At 42.1% G+C, this 19,327-nt stretch overlaps 1 protein-coding gene and 1 non-coding gene across 4 annotated transcripts; both read left to right on the top strand.

Moving 5' to 3' along the window:
- The first annotated feature begins 2,373 nt into the window (after positions 1-2,373).
- Positions 2,374-18,280, top strand: WEE1 (WEE1 G2 checkpoint kinase). Of its 3 annotated transcripts, none has more exons than XM_019037600.4 (11): positions 2,374-3,175; positions 4,581-4,786; positions 4,922-4,985; positions 5,182-5,354; positions 5,843-5,964; positions 10,135-10,281; positions 13,795-13,890; positions 13,979-14,064; positions 14,984-15,154; positions 15,246-15,391; positions 16,981-18,280. In XM_019037600.4, exons 1-11 carry the CDS (start codon positions 2,600-2,602, stop codon positions 17,132-17,134), a joined length of 1,941 nt encoding a protein of 646 aa, XP_018893145.2. In that variant the 5' UTR covers positions 2,374-2,599; the 3' UTR covers positions 17,135-18,280. The 3 variants fall into 3 exon arrangements, with proteins under 3 accessions (XP_018893145.2, XP_055211401.1, XP_030863564.2); XM_055355426.2 differs by lacking the exon at positions 2,374-3,175 and adding an exon at positions 3,266-4,068; XM_031007704.3 differs by lacking the exon at positions 2,374-3,175 and adding an exon at positions 3,294-3,778.
- LOC115933500 (small nucleolar RNA U13) lies at positions 6,729-6,832 on the top strand. The gene has a single exon (XR_004069328.1). It is a non-coding gene; the product is annotated as a small nucleolar RNA U13 (small nucleolar RNA).
- Positions 18,281-19,327: the final 1,047 nt, after the last annotated feature.

Below are 19,327 nucleotides of genomic sequence, written 5' to 3' on the forward strand. Positions count from 1 at the left end.
TTGCACCACTGTACTCCACTTTGAGACAGGGTGGACAGAGTGAGACCCTGTCTCAAAAAATAAAAATTTAAAAAAAAGGAGTGGCAGGAGGGGAAGTGTTGGAGCAAGGGTTCTGAAAATCACTCCTTGGCTTTGGCCACTGTGGATCATTGACTAACTCTCCTTATACAAGCCTAGAATTCTTGTCCTCCAAGAGCTTAAAATTAAGTTTGCATGACCATATAAAAAACACATTTATACACCAGTTAGCAAATGTTAGGAGAAAAGACAGCTGTTGATCCTTCACTGTGTCTTCAGTTGTGTGATCTCAGGAAATTCCCGATTTGATGTGTTAAGTACTACCGTGTGTTTCAAGAAAAATTCAGCTTGAGTTTATTTAGCCTTTGAAAAGCATTAGAACAACATATATGACAAAGTGTTAATATGCATAAAGTGCTAACAATAAGAAAAATAGGCAATAGAAATAAATGTAAATTATCATTAAACCCATGACAACTGTTCAACAATATGAATCAAAACAACAAAACTACATCAACGAACATCCACTGATGTCCTGAATTCACAGAGTGTGCTCTAATCCACTGCTAGTGAGAATGTATTGTGTTTCTGGAGGGGGAGTTTGCCAGTTTATATCCTTTGACTGAGGAATTCTAACTCCAGGGAGGTAGCCAAAAGAATATTTTAAAAAGGCCAGGAGCGGTGGCTCACGCCTGTAATCCTAGCACTTTGGGAGGCCGAGGCGGGCGGATCACCTGAGGTCAGGAGTTTGAGACCAGCCTGCCAACATGGTGAAACTCCGTATTTTGCATTTTGTAAAAATACAAAAATTGGCCAGGCCTGGTATGTGCTTGTAATACCAGCTACCCGGGAGACAGGAGAATCGCTGGAACCCGAGAACCCGGGAGGTGGCGGCTGCAGTGAGCCGAGATCGCGCCACTGCACTCCAACCTGGGCGACAGAGCGAGACTCCGTGTCGAAAAACAAACAAAACAAAAAACATGGAGAAGGAAGCATATACACCACGGGGTTATTTACAACAGAAAACTGGAAGAGGCCGGGAGCGGTGGTTCACGTCTGTAATTCCAGCACTTTGAGAGGCCGAGGCGGGCGGATCACTTGAGATCAGGAGTTGGAGACCAGCCTGGCCAACACTGGGAAGTTCGTCTCTACTAAAAATACAAAAATTAGCCAGGTGTGGTGGCAGCCGCCTGTAATCCCAGCTACTCGGGTGGCTGAGGCATGAGAATCGCTTGAACTCTAAAGGCGGAGGTTGCAGGTTGTAATGAGCCGAGATCGTGCCACTGCACTCCAGCCTGGGTGACAGAGCAAGACCCCGTCTCAGAAAAAAAAAAAAAAAAAAAAAAAAAAGAAAGAAAGAAAAAAGAAAACTGGAAGAAACGTGTAAGTGCATTAAGGGACAGATTAAATCAGTTTAACGCAGCACTAGGGAAATTTTTTAAAATTGCGTTTGAGTTTGCCGCGAGCCGGGCCAATCGGTTTTGCCAACGCATGCCCACGTGCTGGCGAACAAATGTAAACACGGAGATCGTGTGCTGGGCACTTGGTTTCGTGGTGGGCAACTGTGCTGCTGTTTCTTTTGGCCGCGGACAAGGTCGGCAGAGGTGGACCCCTGCTTGGGAGAGCTCTTCTCGCTGTGCAGACACCCGCCCCTAACAGTCACCCACCCCGGGGAAATAATGGGGCTCGGAGGCCTCCTCCCAGCCAGTGTCCAGCCTAAGCACATCGGCTCCCGCAGTTCAGAAAGGTCCTGAGGCCCGAGTCACCATTTTCGGCTCAGACCTCGACCCGGAACGTGGCTGCCCACTGCCACGCCCACTACGCCCCAGTGGCTCGCCCCAGGTGACGAGGGGCAAGAAGTGGCCTCCGAGGGCAGCGGCCGAAGGCCATTCGGTCCCTGGCTCTTCCCAGCTCGCAGAGACCCGGAGGCGCTGCCCGGCCGCCTGCCCCTCTTCAGATCCCCCAGCACCGGAGGAGCAGCGAGGGGGCTGCGTCCAGGCCGGCTTTCGGGTCGGCTTAGGCGAATCCAGCTCTCTTTTGCCCCTCCCAGAAGGCCCAGCCCCGTCCGGGCGGTGTTCGGGCGGTGCCGGGCCGGGCCCGCCGCCGCCCCAGGCTCGCTCATAGGCCCGGAACACCACAGCCCGCCCAGACTTGGCTGGCGCCGAGCCGGGGGTGGAGCCAGCGGGTTCCCGCCAAAATCGCGTAGCTGGTCCTTCCCCCGCGGGCTACGTCGCGCCCTCCTTTTTTTTTCAAACCCGGAGCTGCACTGGGATTGGTGGACTGGGCACTCACGTGGTTAACGGTCGCGGGAAGCCGCGGAGCCCGAACCTGAGACTGGACCTGAGGAGACCTCAGCCTCGGTGCTCGGGCCGCCCCGCCTCTGCCGGAAAGTCCGCGCCGCCGCTGCCGCCACCGTCCGCAGCCCGAGCGCCCCGGAGCCGCAGGCCGCCGCCGCGCAGAGACGCCGCGACTGCGACTAGGCGCGCCCAGCCGCACGTGGCGGACCCGCCCCCAGGCCCGCAGTGTCCTGGACCCCGCAGGCCTCCGCTCTCCTGTCCTCGGCCCCGTCCCCAGGGCCGCGATGAGCTTCCTGAGCCGACAGCAGCCGCCGCCACCCCGCCGCGCCGGGGCGGCCTGCACCTTGCGGCAGAAGCTGATCTTCTCGCCCTGCAGCGACTGTGAGGAGGAAGAAGAAGAAGAGGAGGAGGAGGGCAGCGGCCACAGCACCGGGGAGGACTCGGCCTTTCAAGAGCCCGACTCGCCGCTGCCGCCCGCGCGGAGCCCCGCGGAGCCCGGGCCCGAGCGCCGCCGCTCGCCCGGGCCGGCCCCCGGGAGCCCCGGCGAGCTGGAGGAGGACCTGTTGCTGCCCGGCGCCTGCCCGGGCGCGGACGAGGCGGGCGGTGGGGCGGAGGGCGACTCGTGGGAGGAGGAGGGCTTCGGCTCCTCGTCGCCGGTCAAGTCGCCGGCGGCCCCCTACTTCCTGGGTAGCTCCTTCTCGCCGGTGCGCTGCGGCGGCCCAGGAGATGCGTCGCCGCGGGGTTGCGGGGCGCGCCGGGCGGGCGAAGGCCGCCGCTCGCCGCGGCCGGACCACCCGGGCACCCCGCCACACAAGACCTTCCGCAAGCTGCGACTCTTCGACACCCCGCACACGCCCAAGGTGAGAGCGGCGGGCGCGGGCACCCGGCGGCCGGGGCCCCGGGCCCGCGCCGACCCAGCCTTTTGAAAAGGCCGCGGCCGCCGCTGCCTGGGTTCGGTTACATAACCGGCCGGCCGCTCCCCCCTCGCTTTCCTGCGCCGCCCCGCAAAGTTGGCAGCCCTTGTTTTTGGCCCTGCCCCGAGGTTGTCCGTTGAGATTATGTAACTGAACAATGGGCCTCGTCTGGAACTTCATCTTACAAAGGGGCCGATCGGCCCGTCCAGGTGGCCGAGGATTTGCCGCCTGTTGAGTCCGGGCCGCCCCGAGCGTGTCAGCCCCGAGTGCGGCACCGATAACGCGGTTTGCGAGGATGCTGGAGGGTGCTGGCCCGGCCACCTGACACTCCCGAGCCATACGATGCCTTTTAAACGCGGCGATCGGGCCTGTAATTTGGGCGGCGCGGGCAGAAGGAGTTTAAAGAAAAATGATTGTCCTGCCCTGATCGTGTCGTGTCGTGTCGTGTGGCGTGGATGGGGGAAAGGTCTGGGGCGTGCAGGGAGACTACGCTTGGACTTGGGAGTACAGGCTGGCCTTCCAAGCATTTACAGCCCTACAGACTCATCCGTAAGTCCAGGTAGCACTGAGGCCTCTTTCTGGACAAGGTCTTGGCCTAGCATTTGTTCTTATCGTGGGTTTGTGGTGCCCAGAGTTTGGCCGGCCTCCGTGTGATTAGGAACATCCTACTGTAGATAAGATATCTTAAAGAAGGAGGTGTTCAGCACCTGTGTTTTGAATGGCCTTCGAGTACTGTGCAGATTACCACTTTTAAAACTGCAGATTTTAAAGCTGATACTTCCAGAGATTAAGACAAGCCTCGCACTTGTAAGGTTAACATGGAAGATGCACCTTTTAAAGTGAGTTTGTTTTGTTTTCAATGTACTGTTTGTCATCAGCCTAGGGAATCTGTGTGCTTTTGAGCTTTACTGTTTATTGGCCGACTTGCTCAAGGCAAAATCCCTCTGGAAGTGAGGGGAGGAGTCCAGCGGAGGTGGCTATCGAAGCCCTATCTAGATGGGGGAGGGGAGATTTTATGGGGCTCTCAGACTGCTTTCTATTTTTGGATGGGTTGAAAGAATTTGTTAACTTTTAGCCACTAGAATGAACTTAGTTTTAGGCAGCATTTATATTCTTTTTAGGGTTAGAGGCAGATTTTACTTGGCTATTTTTTTCAAGAAAAGATAGTTAATACCCAGCTTCAGTCTTCCTAAATTAGCCACAATTTATTTTGCTTGAACTCTAACAAAGGCTTGTGTGTTGCTTTCACCTACGCATTCAGCCCTATGAAAGGCTCGTTGAAGGTTAGGTTGAGAAGGCTGACTATAGGACTTGGATCCTAAAAATTGTATTTGTATTTTTCTTTCCCTAGAGTTTGCTCTCCAAAGCTCGAGGAATTGATTCCAGCTCTGTTAAACTCCGGGGTAGTTCTCTCTTCATGGATACAGAAAAATCAGGAAAAAGGGAATTTGATGTGCGACAGACTCCTCAAGTGAATATTAATCCTTTTACTCCGGATTCTTTGTTGCTTCATTCCTCAGGACAGTGTCGTCGTAGAAAGAGAACGTATTGGAATGAGTAAGTCGTTTATTTAACAATTTGGTTCTCCAAATAACCTAAGATTGGTTTGGTATACTTATCAAAATTTAGTTCCTATTTAATGGCATGGATGTATCTGTCAGATATATCGATAGAAAAATACATTTTTTTTAGTTCCTGTGGTGAAGACATGGAAGCCAGTGATTATGAGCTTGAAGATGAAACAAGACCTGCTAAGGTAAATAGCTTTTTATTTTTACTTTTTTGAAATTTACTTTTCTACCACTTAATGCATGCTATGAATATGTTAAATAAGCATTAACACGTAAGGTAGAATGGTTTTTAAATTTCACATTAAATTTGCTATGGTGATAGCAAAAAGTAATTGTTTTCGTATATTTGTATTACATATATGGAAACACTTTTTATTACAGAGAATTACAATTACTGAAAGCAATATGAAGTCCCGGTATACAACAGAATTTCATGAGCTAGAGAAAATTGGCTCTGGAGAATTTGGTTCGGTGTTTAAGTGTGTGAAGAGGCTGGATGGATGCATTTATGCCATTAAGCGATCAAAAAAGCCATTGGCCGGCTCTGTTGATGAGTATGTATTAAACATTTTGTCTTTTGCTCTTTTGTCCCCTATGGTGTTACTAACATTAAGGTTTCAGCTCGTCAAACACTGAATTCCATCTCTAACTTTTGAGAAGCTGTAATGATTTAATCAGGTCATTTTCACTTAATACCATCAGTTCTTATTGGACTTGTTGAATAATATGAGTAGTCTGATTTTGGAACCTAACTTAAATTTCTTATTTCTAGTCAGCATCCATGAATTCACAGTAAAATGGAGTTTATTCTTACCTGAGTCCTAGGGCAAGCAACATTTCTTCTTTCTGATAAATCTTCTTTAATGGAATCTGCCTTTGGAAAAATCTCTTACAAGTCTAAACCCCTTCTCTCTTAAGCAAGTTGCTTTTTAGCATAACGATAGATAACAAAAATTTATTGTATGAAGTTTCAAATAAATTAATTCAGTTTAAGCTTGAGTGAAAATTATTTACCATTCTATTAATCTCAAATTTCTTCTAGGCAGAACGCTTTGAGAGAAGTATATGCTCATGCAGTGCTTGGACAGCATTCTCATGTAGTTCGATATTTCTCTGCGTGGGCAGAAGATGATCATATGCTTATACAGAATGAATATTGTAATGGTGAGTGATGTAGTGGTTTTCTTGTGAGCTTGAGAAAATAAACATCGAGGAAATATTTATGGTTATCTGAAATCTTGCTCTATTTCTGTCACTTTTATCTTTTATAAATTTAAAGATCAGAGGCCTAACATAAATTTCAAGTACAAGGTTAAAAACCTTGTCCTTTCTGAAGCACCTTGTACATATCTCAGTAGTAGAACTTTGCATACTATTTATGTGCTTGTCACTCCAACTGAACTTTTCGACAAGACAATGGCCTCGACACATATATTTCGGTGTCCGTAGTACCTAGCATAGTGTGTGAAGCATATAGTATTATGAAATGTTAAGTTGAATAGATTCTTCCTGTGTCTAGTCTTTTATTTCCATTTCATGTGGTGTGCTGCTAAAACTGATGTTTGTTAGTCAGTGAGTCTCTATTGATCTAAATTCAGCTGTTTCTTTAAGCATTCTGTAGTCCAGCCCTACTCCCACGTATCCAACCTAGTCTACCCTAGAATCCACTAACGCTTTATTATGTTACATTCTTTTAGTTCTCTAGCTTGTCGTCTCTCCCTCCTCTCCCCTAAGGATGAAACAAAACAGGCATGTATAGATTCAAGTTTGGATGTCTTGTATAGCTTTCAGTTTCGGTAAGTCCTTCAAGGGCCGACTTATGTCTCTCCTTTTCTATTAAAAACCTTTACCAAAGTCTTGGTCAGAATTCTGGTTCTTATGGACGTCTGTCATTATTATACACCAAATCTTTTATGGATTATTTCTCAACACTTTTGTAGTTTATAAGCGTGATGATTGGGTTTTCATACTCAAGTGTGAAATGTGCCTCCCTCAAAACTTGTTGCGACATCAGCACATTACCAGTCTGAAATGGAAAATATCTGTAGTTTGTTTCCATTTCTGTATATCTTCTGTGAATATAGACAATTTAGAGTTTAGTGAACACTTGAGATAACAAAATTTATTTTTGTTGATTCTTATTATTCCTTAAATAAACAAGACCAGTTATCTCATAACTTGTAAATAAATAAGTGGTGTAGGTATGGATTCAGGTTCCCCATATTTAAAAACAGTGAACAAAACAGAAGTAAAAGATCCATTTTTCAAACCTGATTCCTCATTATTTAATAAAGTTCTCCACACTTGAAAGAACTTGAGTGTCTAGTATACAGCCTTGCTGCTAGTTTTTTTCACACAGCTCTTGAAACGTTTCTATTCATACCATTAAAATATTTATGTAACTATCACAACCTTATGGATTATTCTATTTCTTAACCTTCATTTTTCAGGTATTGCATTTAACCTAGAACAACTTGACCACAATGTCATCTCCATTTGATATTTGCTAGACACCATCTCTTTTCAGTTTCCTTCTTTCTCTTTCTCACCTTGTTGATGTGAATAATTCTCTTAACAGAATAGTTCATTAGTAGTCCAGGAATGTCAAATATGTAGCAACCTACCAATACATGGTTGTGTAAATCAGATGATTCTGAGAAAACTCACGTGGGCCTGGGAGATAGGGAACTGAGTGAGTAGTCTTGCTACCCTCTCAGATTACAAAAACCTTGTCCTGTAATGTTAGATTATAAAATAATCTATTGAAAATTAAGTTTTTATTTATTTATTTTTGAGACAGAGCCTTGCTCTGTCGCCCACGCTGGAGTGCAATGGCGCAATCTCTGCTCACTGCAACCTTTGCCTCCAGGGTTTAAGCGATTCTCCTGCCTCAGCCTTTTGAGTAGCTGGGATTACAGATGCGCGCCACCACTCCCAGCTAATTTTTGTATTTTTAGTAGAGACGGGGTTTCACCATGTTGGCCAGGCTGGTCTTGAACCCTGACCTCGTGATCCACCTGCCTCGGCCTCTTAAAGCAATATAAAACTCTTGAAGAAAATAAATAGTCCTGCATGAAACAGGACTGCCTCTTTGTGTGGCTGTTTGTCCTACTTAGATAAAAGAAAATACGACTATCTGGATGCATTTGTGATCTCTTGTTTCCTGTGTCCACCATTCCTCTCTCCACATAAAGCTTTGAATATACCAATAGGGCTCATCTTCACATCTTTTCCACAGTTTCACTGGAAAAGGATTCTATTATTTATTTGTACATGAGTAACTGATTCCCTTTATTGTGATTTAATTTCCTTATTATCTTATTCATTTGCATTATAAGCCTTTTATCTTGGTTTGGTGATAGATTGGAATTAACCTGTATAAACAAGTGTAGAAAAATATTGATGGATAGGGAAAGAGAACCTGAAATGTCAGAACCTGTTTTGCTCTCATCACCTTTCTTGCCCTTCTAGCAATAAGAGAAGAAATTGGCACAGCTATGGTTGCTGGACCTGCTAAAAAAGAGAATTAGCCATATTCTTTCTTAGCACATTTGATCTAGGACTTAGCCTATCTTGTCTGACAGCGTTATTGGTTTGCTCCCTTCTAGAGCACTCTTTCCCCTCCCTCAGTTCAAGATTTGTACAAGTAAGGAGAACATACTCAAGACTAAGATACCGAGATGTATAATTTATTTTAAAAACACATTTGATGTTATGTTATTTTCTTATTTAAATTATAGGACCTCCTTTTCTGACTAATACATCATTGACCTTCCTAATTTTAGTACCCAGCTCTGATTTTTTTATTCCTAAGCCTTAAACAGAAGATGTTTAAAACAATTCCTCATTGCCTTTGAGATGAAATATAAACTTTAAAAGTTTGAAAAAATATAAACAAATTAACTGATTGATTTAACTAATTCTATAAAAGCAGGTTATGGTCTCATTCATAGTAAGAGTAGTATAAATTAAAACTATACTAAAATACTGACTTTTTACCTATAACATTTATAGACTTGTCAAGGGTATGGGGAAACAGGTATTCTCATGCATTGACAATGGGCATATATATTGGTACAGCCTTCTCTGTGGAGAAGAGTGTGTGTGTAAAACACACCATCTCCATATATTACAAATGTGCATACCCTTTAACCCAGCAATTTGGCTTCTAGGTGATATACTAAATGTACGTGAAATTACCAATGTACAAGGTTATTTATTAGGCCATAGTATGTAATAGCAAAGGCTTGGAAATAATTTTAAAATGTCCATCAAACGAGGGACTGATAAATGCATTTCTTTCTTTCTTTTTTTTTTTGGGACTGAGTCTCACTCTGTCACCAGGCTGGAGTGCAATGGCCCGATATCGGCTCACTGCAACCTCCGCCTCCCAGGTTCAAGCAATTCTCCTGCCTTCTGAGTAGCTGGGATTACAGGTGCACGCCACCACACCCAGCTAATTTTTGTATTTTTAGTAGAAACGGGGTTTCGCCATGTTGGCCTGCATTGTCTCGAACTCCTGACCTCGTGATCTACCTGCCTCGGCCTCCCATAGTGCTGGGATTACAGGCGTGAGCCACTGTGCCCAGCCAATAAATGCATTTCTATTCAATTATACAATGGAATTTTATAAAGACAAGAAGAAATGGGTTGTCTTTGTATATTGGTATAGAGTGATCTTTAAGATAATGAACATATGCTGTTATTTATGCAAAAAGTTGAAAAGAATACATAGACCTGAGCTGGGCGTGGTGACAGTGCCTGTAGTCCCAGCTGCTTGGGAGTCTGAAGCAGGGAATTTGAATTTGGGTTTGGGAATTCTAGGCTGTAGTGCACTATGCCGATCTAAGTTGAGCATCAGTATGGTGACCTCTGTGGAGTGGGGCACCACCAGGTTGCCTAAAGAGGGGTAAACTGGCCTAGGTTGGAAACAGCACAAGTCAAAACTCCTATGCTGATAAGTAGTGGGATCAAGCCTGTGAATATCCACTGGATTCCAGCTGGGCAACATAGATAGACCCTGTCTCTTATAAATTAAAAAACAAAACAAAACAAAACCAACCTGATAATACTGGTTTACTCTGAGAAAGAAACAGGTGGGTTGCTGAGGTGTATGATTGAGAGAGAGACTTTACATTTTATTTTGTACCCATGCAAATGTATTACCTATTGAAAAAACAATAAAATTTTGATTTCACAAGCAGGTTGAAGGGAGAAGGTCCTATAAAATAACACTTTCTTGGTTGAGATGGGTTGATTGAGACTCATTCGGTAAAGATGGAAGAAAAAATATTTCAGAAAGAAGAAAATGCTAATATTTTCTATCTTTGTTAGGTGGAAGTTTAGCTGATGCTATAAGTGAAAACTACAGAATCATGAGTTACTTTAAAGAAGCAGAGTTGAAGGATCTCCTTTTGCAAGTTGGCCGAGGCTTGAGGTATATTCATTCAATGTCTTTGGTTCACATGGATATAAAACCTAGTAAGTATTGCAGATCTTCTGACCTGTGTTCTTTGGGGTTATAGAGAATAAATTACTTCATTATGACAACCTTGAAAAAATATATATCTTATGTTTTCTCATTGTTAGTTTTAAAAGGCCTTAGATCCACTTACCAATATTGTTTTATGATTTCTATTCATCTCTTCCCTTGTTAATCCCCAAAATTTGAGATAAACTTTTTTGAGACGGTGTCTCATTCTGTGGCCCAGGCCGGAACGCAGTGGTACCATCTCCGCTCTCTGCAACCTCCCCAACCCGTGCTCAAGCAGTCATCCCACCTCAGTCTTCCGAGTAGCCGGGACTATAGGCATGTGCCACCATGCCCAGATAAATTCATTTTTATTAAAAGCCAGAAATTTTTGCTGCATCTTACAGGAACTACAGGTGGGATACTAATGAGGGCACTAAAAATCTGTGTTTAAAGCCCCACTCTTCCATTAGGCCAGACCATATTAAAATTTCCCCAGTTGACTCAAGTCCTTAATAGTTGATTTGTTCAAATTAGTATCTACTTAAGGATCATGCATTGCATCTGGTTATATCAGTTTTTCTTTTTCAGAACCCATCCTCTGCTTTGTAAAAATAATATACACTTATCTTGCAAGCTATCCCTTTTTCTGGATTTGACTAGTTGCTGCTTGTATCATTTAGCTTGTTCCTTTTTCTCCTATATTTCCTATAAATTGGAAGTTATAACTAAGGATTATGGATTCAAGTTAAGCATCTTAGGCTAGATGAATTTAGTCAGGTTTTATTAATCTTTGGAAATGTGTTGATTTGTGAGAATTTCAGTCATTTTGTACAACTTTATGAGTTATATGCTAGAATTTCATATGTGTATGTTAACAAGTCACCAAAGTTTTTTCTTTTCTTTCTTTTTTTCTTTTTTTGAGATGGAGTCTCGCTCTGTTGCCCAGGCTGGAGTGCAGTGGCGCAGTCTCAGCTCTCTGTAACCTCTGCCTCCCACGTTCAAGCGATTCTCCTGCCTCCGCCTCCCGAGTAGCTGGGATTACAGGCACACACCACCATGCCCGGCTAATTTTTTGTATTTTTAGTAGAGACAGGGGTTTCACCATGTTGGCTAAGCTGGTCTTGAACTCCTGACCTTGTGATCTGCCCACCATGGCCTCCCAAAGTGCTGAGATTACAGGCGTAAGCCACCGTGCCCAGCATGTTTTTTATTTTCAAAAGACAAAAATATATTTGGATTTAAGGCAGTAAATGTGAATTCTTAAGGAATAGCTGTACTCATATAAAGTGTTAGACAAATATAATAGACCCTTATAAGGTATAAAAGTTGAAAATATTAAGGGATGTGAAGTTTAAAAATCTTCAAATTTAGACCAGGTGCAGTGGCTGACGCCTGTAATCCCAGCACTCTGGCAGGCCGAGGCAGGCAGATCACGAGGCAGGAGTTCGAGACCAGCCTGGCCAATATGATGAAACCCCATCTCTACTAAAATTACAAAAATCAGCCAGGTGTGGTGGTGCGCACCTATAGTCCCAGTTACTCGGGAGGCTGAGGCAGAAGAATTGCTTGAACCCAGGAGGCGGAGGTTGCAGTGAGCCGAGACTGCACCATTGCACTCCATCCTAGGCAACTAAGTGAGACTCCGTCTCAAAAAAGAAAAAAAAAAAATTCGCCGGGCGTGGTGGCTCACGCCTGTAATCCCAGCACTTTGGGAGGCTGAGGTGGGTGGATTGCCTAAGCTTGGGAGTTCACCACCAGTCTGGACAACACGGTGAAACCTCGTCTCTACTAAAATACAAAAAATTAGCTGGGTGTGGTGGCAGGCACCTGTAGTCCTAGCTACTCTGGAGGCTGAGGCAGGAGAATTGCTTGAACCCGGGAGGAGGAAGTTAAAGTGAGCTGAGATCGCACCACTGCACTCCAGCCTGGGCGACAGAGCGAGACTGTCTCAAAAAAAAAAAAAAAACCTTCAAATTTACAAATACCATCACAAAATAAGTTGTCCTATAAAGAAAGTAAAACATATAGATGACTCCAGTAAATGTAACATAAATTTAATAGTATATATTTGTGTGTGTGTGTGCGTGCACGCGCGCATATATGTGTATATATATATACTTTTTTTTTTTCTTTTGAGACAGGGTCTTGCTCTGTTGCCCAGGCTGGAGTGCAGTAGTGCGATCTCGGCTCACTGCAACCTCTGCCTCCTGGGTTCAAGCGATTCTCCTGCCTCAGCCTCCCTAGTGGCTGGGATTACAGGTGTGCACCACCATGCCTAGTTAATTTTTGTATTTTTAGTAGAGATGGGGTTTTGTCATGCTGGCCATGCTGGTCTTGAACTTCTGACCTCAAGTGATCCGCCCACCTTGGCCTCCCAAAGTGCTGGGATTACAGGTGTGAGCTACCACTCCCGTCCTTATTTTTTAGAGATAGTCTCACTCTGTTGCCCAGGCTAGAATGCAGTGGTGCAATTATAGCTCACTGCAGCTTTGATTTCCTGGGCTCAAATGAACCTCCTGCCTCAGACTCACAAGTAGCTGGGACTACAGGCATGCACCACCATTCCCAGCTATTTTTATTTTTTTCTTTTTCTTTTTGTAGAGACAGGGTCACTATCTTGCCCAGGCTGGTCTCGAATTCCAAGTCTTAGGTAATCCTCCTACCTCAGCCTTTCAAAGCACTGGGATTACAGGCTTGAGCCACCATACCTGGCCAATACTATACTGATAAAACTATTAAAATAGAATCTGCCACTAAAAGCTCATGTTAATTATGATCTTACCTGAATTTGAAGAAAAAAGGTAATGTGTATACAATAGGAAATAGTGAATCACAAAGTCATATTGCAAGGTAGATGCTATATGGTCAGCCAGACTCACTGGCTAAATGACTCATTCTGCTCACACCAGCCTTATAGCGCTACATTAAAACTTGTGCTTTCACAGAATTTCACAAATTACTGATACTACCTTTTTTGCTGAAGGGTAATGTGCAGAAGACAAGGGCCTCTTCCAGTTTAAAGTGTTTAGGATCAGTGCTAGGCTGGAAAATATATTCCCAGAGGCCCAGAGTGGTGGCTCATGCCTGTAATCCCAGCACTTTGGGAGGCTGAAGCTGGAGGATCACTTGAGGCCAGGAGTTTGATCAGCCTGGCCAACATAGCGAAACCCCGTCTCTACTAAAAATATAAAAGTTAGCTAGATGTGGCATGTACCTGTAGTCCCAGCTACTCAGGAGGTTGAAGCATGAGAATTGCTTGAACATTGTTGCAGTGAGCCAAGATCATGCCACTGCACTCCAGCTTGGGTGACAGAGCACACTGTCTCAAAAAAAAAAAAAAAAAATTCCCAGCAAATATAACCCTGGTTTCTGTCTCCTGAGATGCTTATTCCATGGGTTTGGGCTGGAACTTGAGAATCGGCATTTTAAAAAGCATTATGGATGATTCTGGTATATGATCTTGTTTATGAACTCTGGTTTTATTATTATTAGTTTGGCTTACATAATTAACTGTTTGACAGGTAATATTTTCATATCTCGAACCTCAATCCCAAATGCTGCCTCCGAAGAAGGAGACGAAGATGATTGGGCATCCAACAAAGTTATATTTAAAATAGGTAAGAAAGGTAACCAGATTATTACCTTCAGATAAAGAGAAGGCTGTTTTGTTTTTGCTCTTCACTGTAAGTTTTTCAATACTTCTAGGTGATCTTGGGCATGTAACAAGGATCTCCAGTCCACAAGTTGAAGAGGGCGATAGTCGTTTTCTTGCAAATGAAGTTTTACAGGAGGTAATTTTTCTTCTCCCTTAATCATAGTTTGCTTTGTAACACTTAGCAGTTAATAGAAGAATATAAATTCAGATATATTAAACTTTGAAGTTAACTAATAGAATGGAAATAAAATCTAAACCATCATCTGAGGGCATTTAATAAGCAAAAAGTCATGAAGGCAAAGATTTATAATGGAGTTGTGGTAAAAAATATGTTCTCATACACCACTGGTGGAACTTTATAATGGCATATCCTTTTTGGAGATCAGAGTGTTAGTATTGCATTAATATTTAAAAATCATATACCCATTGACTCATAATTTTCACTTCTAGGAGTTTTTCCTATAGAACTATTCATATACAAATACAAGTTGAGACCAGTGTAAATAAGTGTTTACTAATAAGAGAATGATTAAGTAAATTATGGCACATAGTTATTAGTATGGCCTATAGTTTCAAGAGTGTGACAGTATTTCTTCATAAAAATTTTGAATGAAAATAGAATAAGTAGAAAAATATAAAGTGTAATTGTCTGATCCCATTGCTCTTTGTAAATATGTGTATATATATGTTTGCTTTATCATGTATATGTGTATTTGTAACTTGTCAGTGTGTTTCTACGTGTTTTGTGTTTGCATATGAATGCCTAGAGGTAGAGGGATTTCTTTTGAGAGTTGAATTGGGCTGTTGATAAAGAAGAGGCATTTACTCTTATCTATGTGTTTGCATTTTCCCCCCAAGAGTGTGTATTACTTTGTAATTTAAAAAATAAACATCCTCAAATTTAGCAGTTTATTCTCTGAATAGGTCCCAAACTTAAATGTGGTATTAGACACTTTGATTAAGTCCTATTTTTCACCTAAGTCATCTTTGAGGTGTAATCTTGTTTTATTTTGACCATGTTTACATTCCTTTAAAAAATTGTTTTAATTTTACAGAACTATACCCATCTACCAAAAGCAGATATTTTTGCGCTTGCCCTCACAGTGGTATGTGCTGCTGGTGCTGAACCTCTTCCGAGAAATGGAGATCAATGGCATGAAATCAGACAGGGTAGATTACCTCGGATACCACAAGTGCTTTCCCAAGAATTTACAGAGTTGCTGAAAGTGAGCATTTTATATATGAAGCCCTTTATTGACATGGTTCTATATTTTATTAAATGCATTTCTTTACCTTCATTTTACTTTTCTTTTTAAGGTTATGATTCATCCAGATCCAGAGAGAAGACCTTCAGCAATGGCACTGGTAAAGCATTCAGTACTGCTGTCCGCTTCTAGAAAGAGTGCAGAACAATTACGAATAGAATTGAATGCCGAAAAGTTCAAAAATTCACTTTTACAAAAGTAAGTGAGGGTTTTATGTTTTCTTTTTGCTTTTTCATTCACTTTAGTTCTCAAATTTTAATGAGATGATTTAAGCTTTCTGTCAACAAAGGATGTAGTGGTTTTTTGTGTTTTTTTGTTTTTTGAGACAGGGTCTCACTGTCATCAGGCTGGAGTGCACTGGTGCTATCATGACTCATTGCAACCTCCACCTCCTGGGCTCAAGCTATCCTCCCATGTCAGCCTCCTGAGTAGCTGAGCCACAGATGCATGCCACAACACCCAGCTAATTTTTATATTTTTTGTAGAGATGGGGTTTTTGCCATGTTGCCCAGGCTGGTCTTGAACTCCTGGGCTCAAACCATCCACCTGTCTTGGCCTCCCAAAGTGCTGGGATTATAGGAGTGAGCCACCTCACCCGGCTCCAGTAGTTCGATATGTTGTTATACAGTGAAAGCTTGGGGACTTCTGCCGTGGATTAGTATTTGACCTATTAAATTTGTGTTGTTTCTAAACTTTCAAATTACGAACTTTAAAAATGTTGAGACTAACATATATTTGCAAGTGGTGATAGTCCCCAAGCCATAAATGGTAGTAAAAGCTAAGCGAGCCTATACCAATCTTTTCTTCCCAGACTCTCACCAAAAGTTAACATTGTCCTTGAAACATTCTGTTCTTATTTTATGAAAGGATGAAATTAATGTCAATTTGGTTAGTAGATGATTCTCATATATATGTTTTTAATTTCTGGCTAAATCTTTGTATACTGAATGAAGATTCTCATATTTGACTTAATGACTTGATATTTTCAAAAAGCTGGTTGCAATGGTAAAGTTTATTAAAAAGAGAATATTGGAGAATATTAAGTTACCACAGATCACATTTCTAATTCTTTTGATTTATTGTGGCCATTTTGCTTTTAACCTAATAAAACTGACTTGAAAAGGTTATGTTAACAATTATTAACATTTAATATTTAAGTTATAAGAATTGTATATTAAGAGGTTTACTTGCCACTAGTTTGATATCCATTATAGTTCATACAAATAGGAAATAAAGTGTTCCTTTCATCTCTCTTATGTAAGGATAGATTCGCAATATAAATTGGAGTTTTTGAAATTATTATTTATTTTTAATTTTTTTTTTACTGGGGATAGGTTTGTCTGGAAATTGTTTATTATTATTTATTTAAAAAGATGGGGTCTTGCTCTGTCACCCAGGCTGGAGTGCAGTGGCACTATCATAGCTCACTGCAGCCTCAAACTCCTGGGCCCAAGCGATCCTCCAACCTCAGCTTCCCGAGTAGCTGAGACTACAGGTGTGAGTCACCACATCCAGCTCAAATTATTTTATAAGAACCAAAGTCATTACTAGCATCTTTACTACTTGTTTTCAAGTATATGTGATACTGTAATTCAAAAAGCATAAAATAAAATAATTTCATAAATTTAAGTTGTTTTAATAGAAGCTTCAGTTTCCTGTTTTATTTTTCAATTACATCTTAGAATAATGATGGCATGCAAATATCTCCCAATTGACGATAATAGTTTGTGTTAGTTTCTTAGAATCTCTTCCTAGGAATAATACCTTGTTTTCTATTTTTATGTCAGAGAACTCAAGAAAGCACAGATGGCAAAAGCTGCAGCTGAGGAAAGAGCACTCTTCACTGACCGGATGGCCACTAGGTCCACCACCCAGAGTAATAGAACATCTCGACTTATTGGAAAGAAAATGAACCGCTCTGTCAGCCTTACTATATACTGAGCTACTCCTTTCCCACCTCCCCCTGAACACTGTGACAAGAGGAAGCTAGGTTGAAATCACTGATAGAATCCAGTTTGCAATTACTTTCTCGATTGGTGTCAGTAGTTTTACTGATTAGGACTTTTATTGTGAATTACAGTTGAAAGCTGTATTTTGATGATTGCTATGTCAGGCTTTCATCTAATCTTACCAGTCTGGCTTCTGTAGGATGTGTCACTGTTGGATGTTACACCAGCCTTTCCAGGGTTAACCACTGTGGTGGTGTGCTGCTTATAGTTTGCTGTTGCATTGTAATAAAAGGTGTCTTTCCCTGTAGTGACCTGTAAAAAGTACTCAAGGGCTTTATTACAGACATACTCTCCCTTTGAAAAGGGACATGCTAAAAGACTCATTACTACTCAGCCTTCAATCTACCTGTGTGTCCATCTTATATTTCTTTTTTTTTTTAATTGTGAATTAGACTTGTATATCCCACTGGGAGCACTTTGTAGGCATTGCATGAACCATGGGATGATGATTCTGTGGAGGTATTGCCTTGTGAATTTGCTGCTATTTTAGTTTTGTCTTTGCTGTAAACTTGTAGCATTAAACAATCATTGGTTAATAGGTCTTCTTTTTGAAACAATTATGTGAAATGTATAGCTGCTTTTGATAAAAAGCAGCTATTTGCCTTTTTTTTTTTTTTTTCCTTTGAACTTTGAAGCTAGTGCATTGGAAAAATGCACCCTTTCCCCCCTTTGGAATGCTGTATTAATGTAGTATAATAATTACTGGTTTTGTAACTTGTTCTGGTAATGTCCTTCCCAGACTCTTTTTAAATGTCTCCCCCCAAGTTTTATACTTGATTGTATTATTAGTCTGTTTTTAAATGTTTTCCCCGGTTTCTCTTCAATATTTGTGTATATAAACCGATATTCGTGATACTGTACATAGCTGTTTGAAATGCCAGAATGACTTCTGACATTCCAAGTTTTTCACAAAATATATTTTATCTGTGATTAGCCATTTGACTAATAATACTGGCTAACAGATGTTGAAAAAAATTGTCTGTTTTCTCATTAATTTTGGTCTAAAACATGTTTGCACTTGTCTTTGACTTGTGTTTTATTAACATTGATTGGCATATTAAAAGTCACTCTGAGCTTACCTTAATTGTCTAAATCCTTGTGATGCCTGTTTTCTAATATTTTATCTCTATTATTGCTCTTCTATAAAATGTATAGTGTGTATAATGTACTATTATAAAAGCAGAGGGCACATTTTGATTGAATATGAAATTTACTGTTTCGTGATGGGCTTTAGAACAAAGCTACATTTTGCCATTTAAGAAAAGTTTACCCATCAACTTTGAATATATTTTGTCATAAATGTTTAATATTTTTATATCACATTGCATGTTATGCATGTGACTTGCTAGAAATGTAGCATGATGTAATTTAAAATATCTTCAGATTATTAAGTGAATATAATATGATTCATAACTTTCTGATTTGGACTGAGTCACAGAAAACTTTAAAGTGGGGAGGTTTTGTTTTTGTATTTTAGATGGAGTCTTGCTCTGTTACCCAGGCTGGAGTACAGTGGCGCGATCTCGGCTCAATGCAACCTTCGCCCCCTGGGATCAAGCGATTTTCCTGCTTCAGCCTCCTGCGTAGCTGGGACTACAGGCATGCACCACCACACCCAGCTAATTTTTTGTATTTTTAGTAGAGATGGGGTTTCACTAAGTTGGCCAGGCTGGTCTCGAACTCCTGACCTCAGGTGATCTGCCTGCCTTGGCCTCCCAAAGTGCTGGGATTACAGGCGCCTGGCCCTTAAAGTGGGGAGGATTTTAATTCTCACTAAACTAGGCTGGGTTTTAAGATTTGAGGCCAGGCGTCTTGGCTCACGCCTGTAATCCCCACCACTTTGGGAGGCCAAGGCAGGAGGATTGCTTGGGGCCAGGAGTTTGAGACCAACCTGGGCAACACAGTGAGACCCTATCTCTACAAAAAACAAAAAAGAATTGAGTGCAAATTGAAGTGATAATGTTATTTCTATGGCATCGTTTTCTGATGTTGATTAGAACCAGAGATGGGGTCTCGTTGCTTAGGCTGGTCTTGAGCCCCTGAGCCCAAGAGATCCTCTTGCCTCTGGAGTAACTGGGACTATGAGTGTGTGTAATCATGTCCAACCTCTGCCATAAATATTTCT

This window comes from Gorilla gorilla, chromosome 9 (assembly GCF_029281585.2).
Source record: "Gorilla gorilla gorilla isolate KB3781 chromosome 9, NHGRI_mGorGor1-v2.1_pri, whole genome shotgun sequence".
Classification (NCBI taxonomy): Eukaryota; Metazoa; Chordata; class Mammalia; order Primates; family Hominidae; genus Gorilla; species Gorilla gorilla.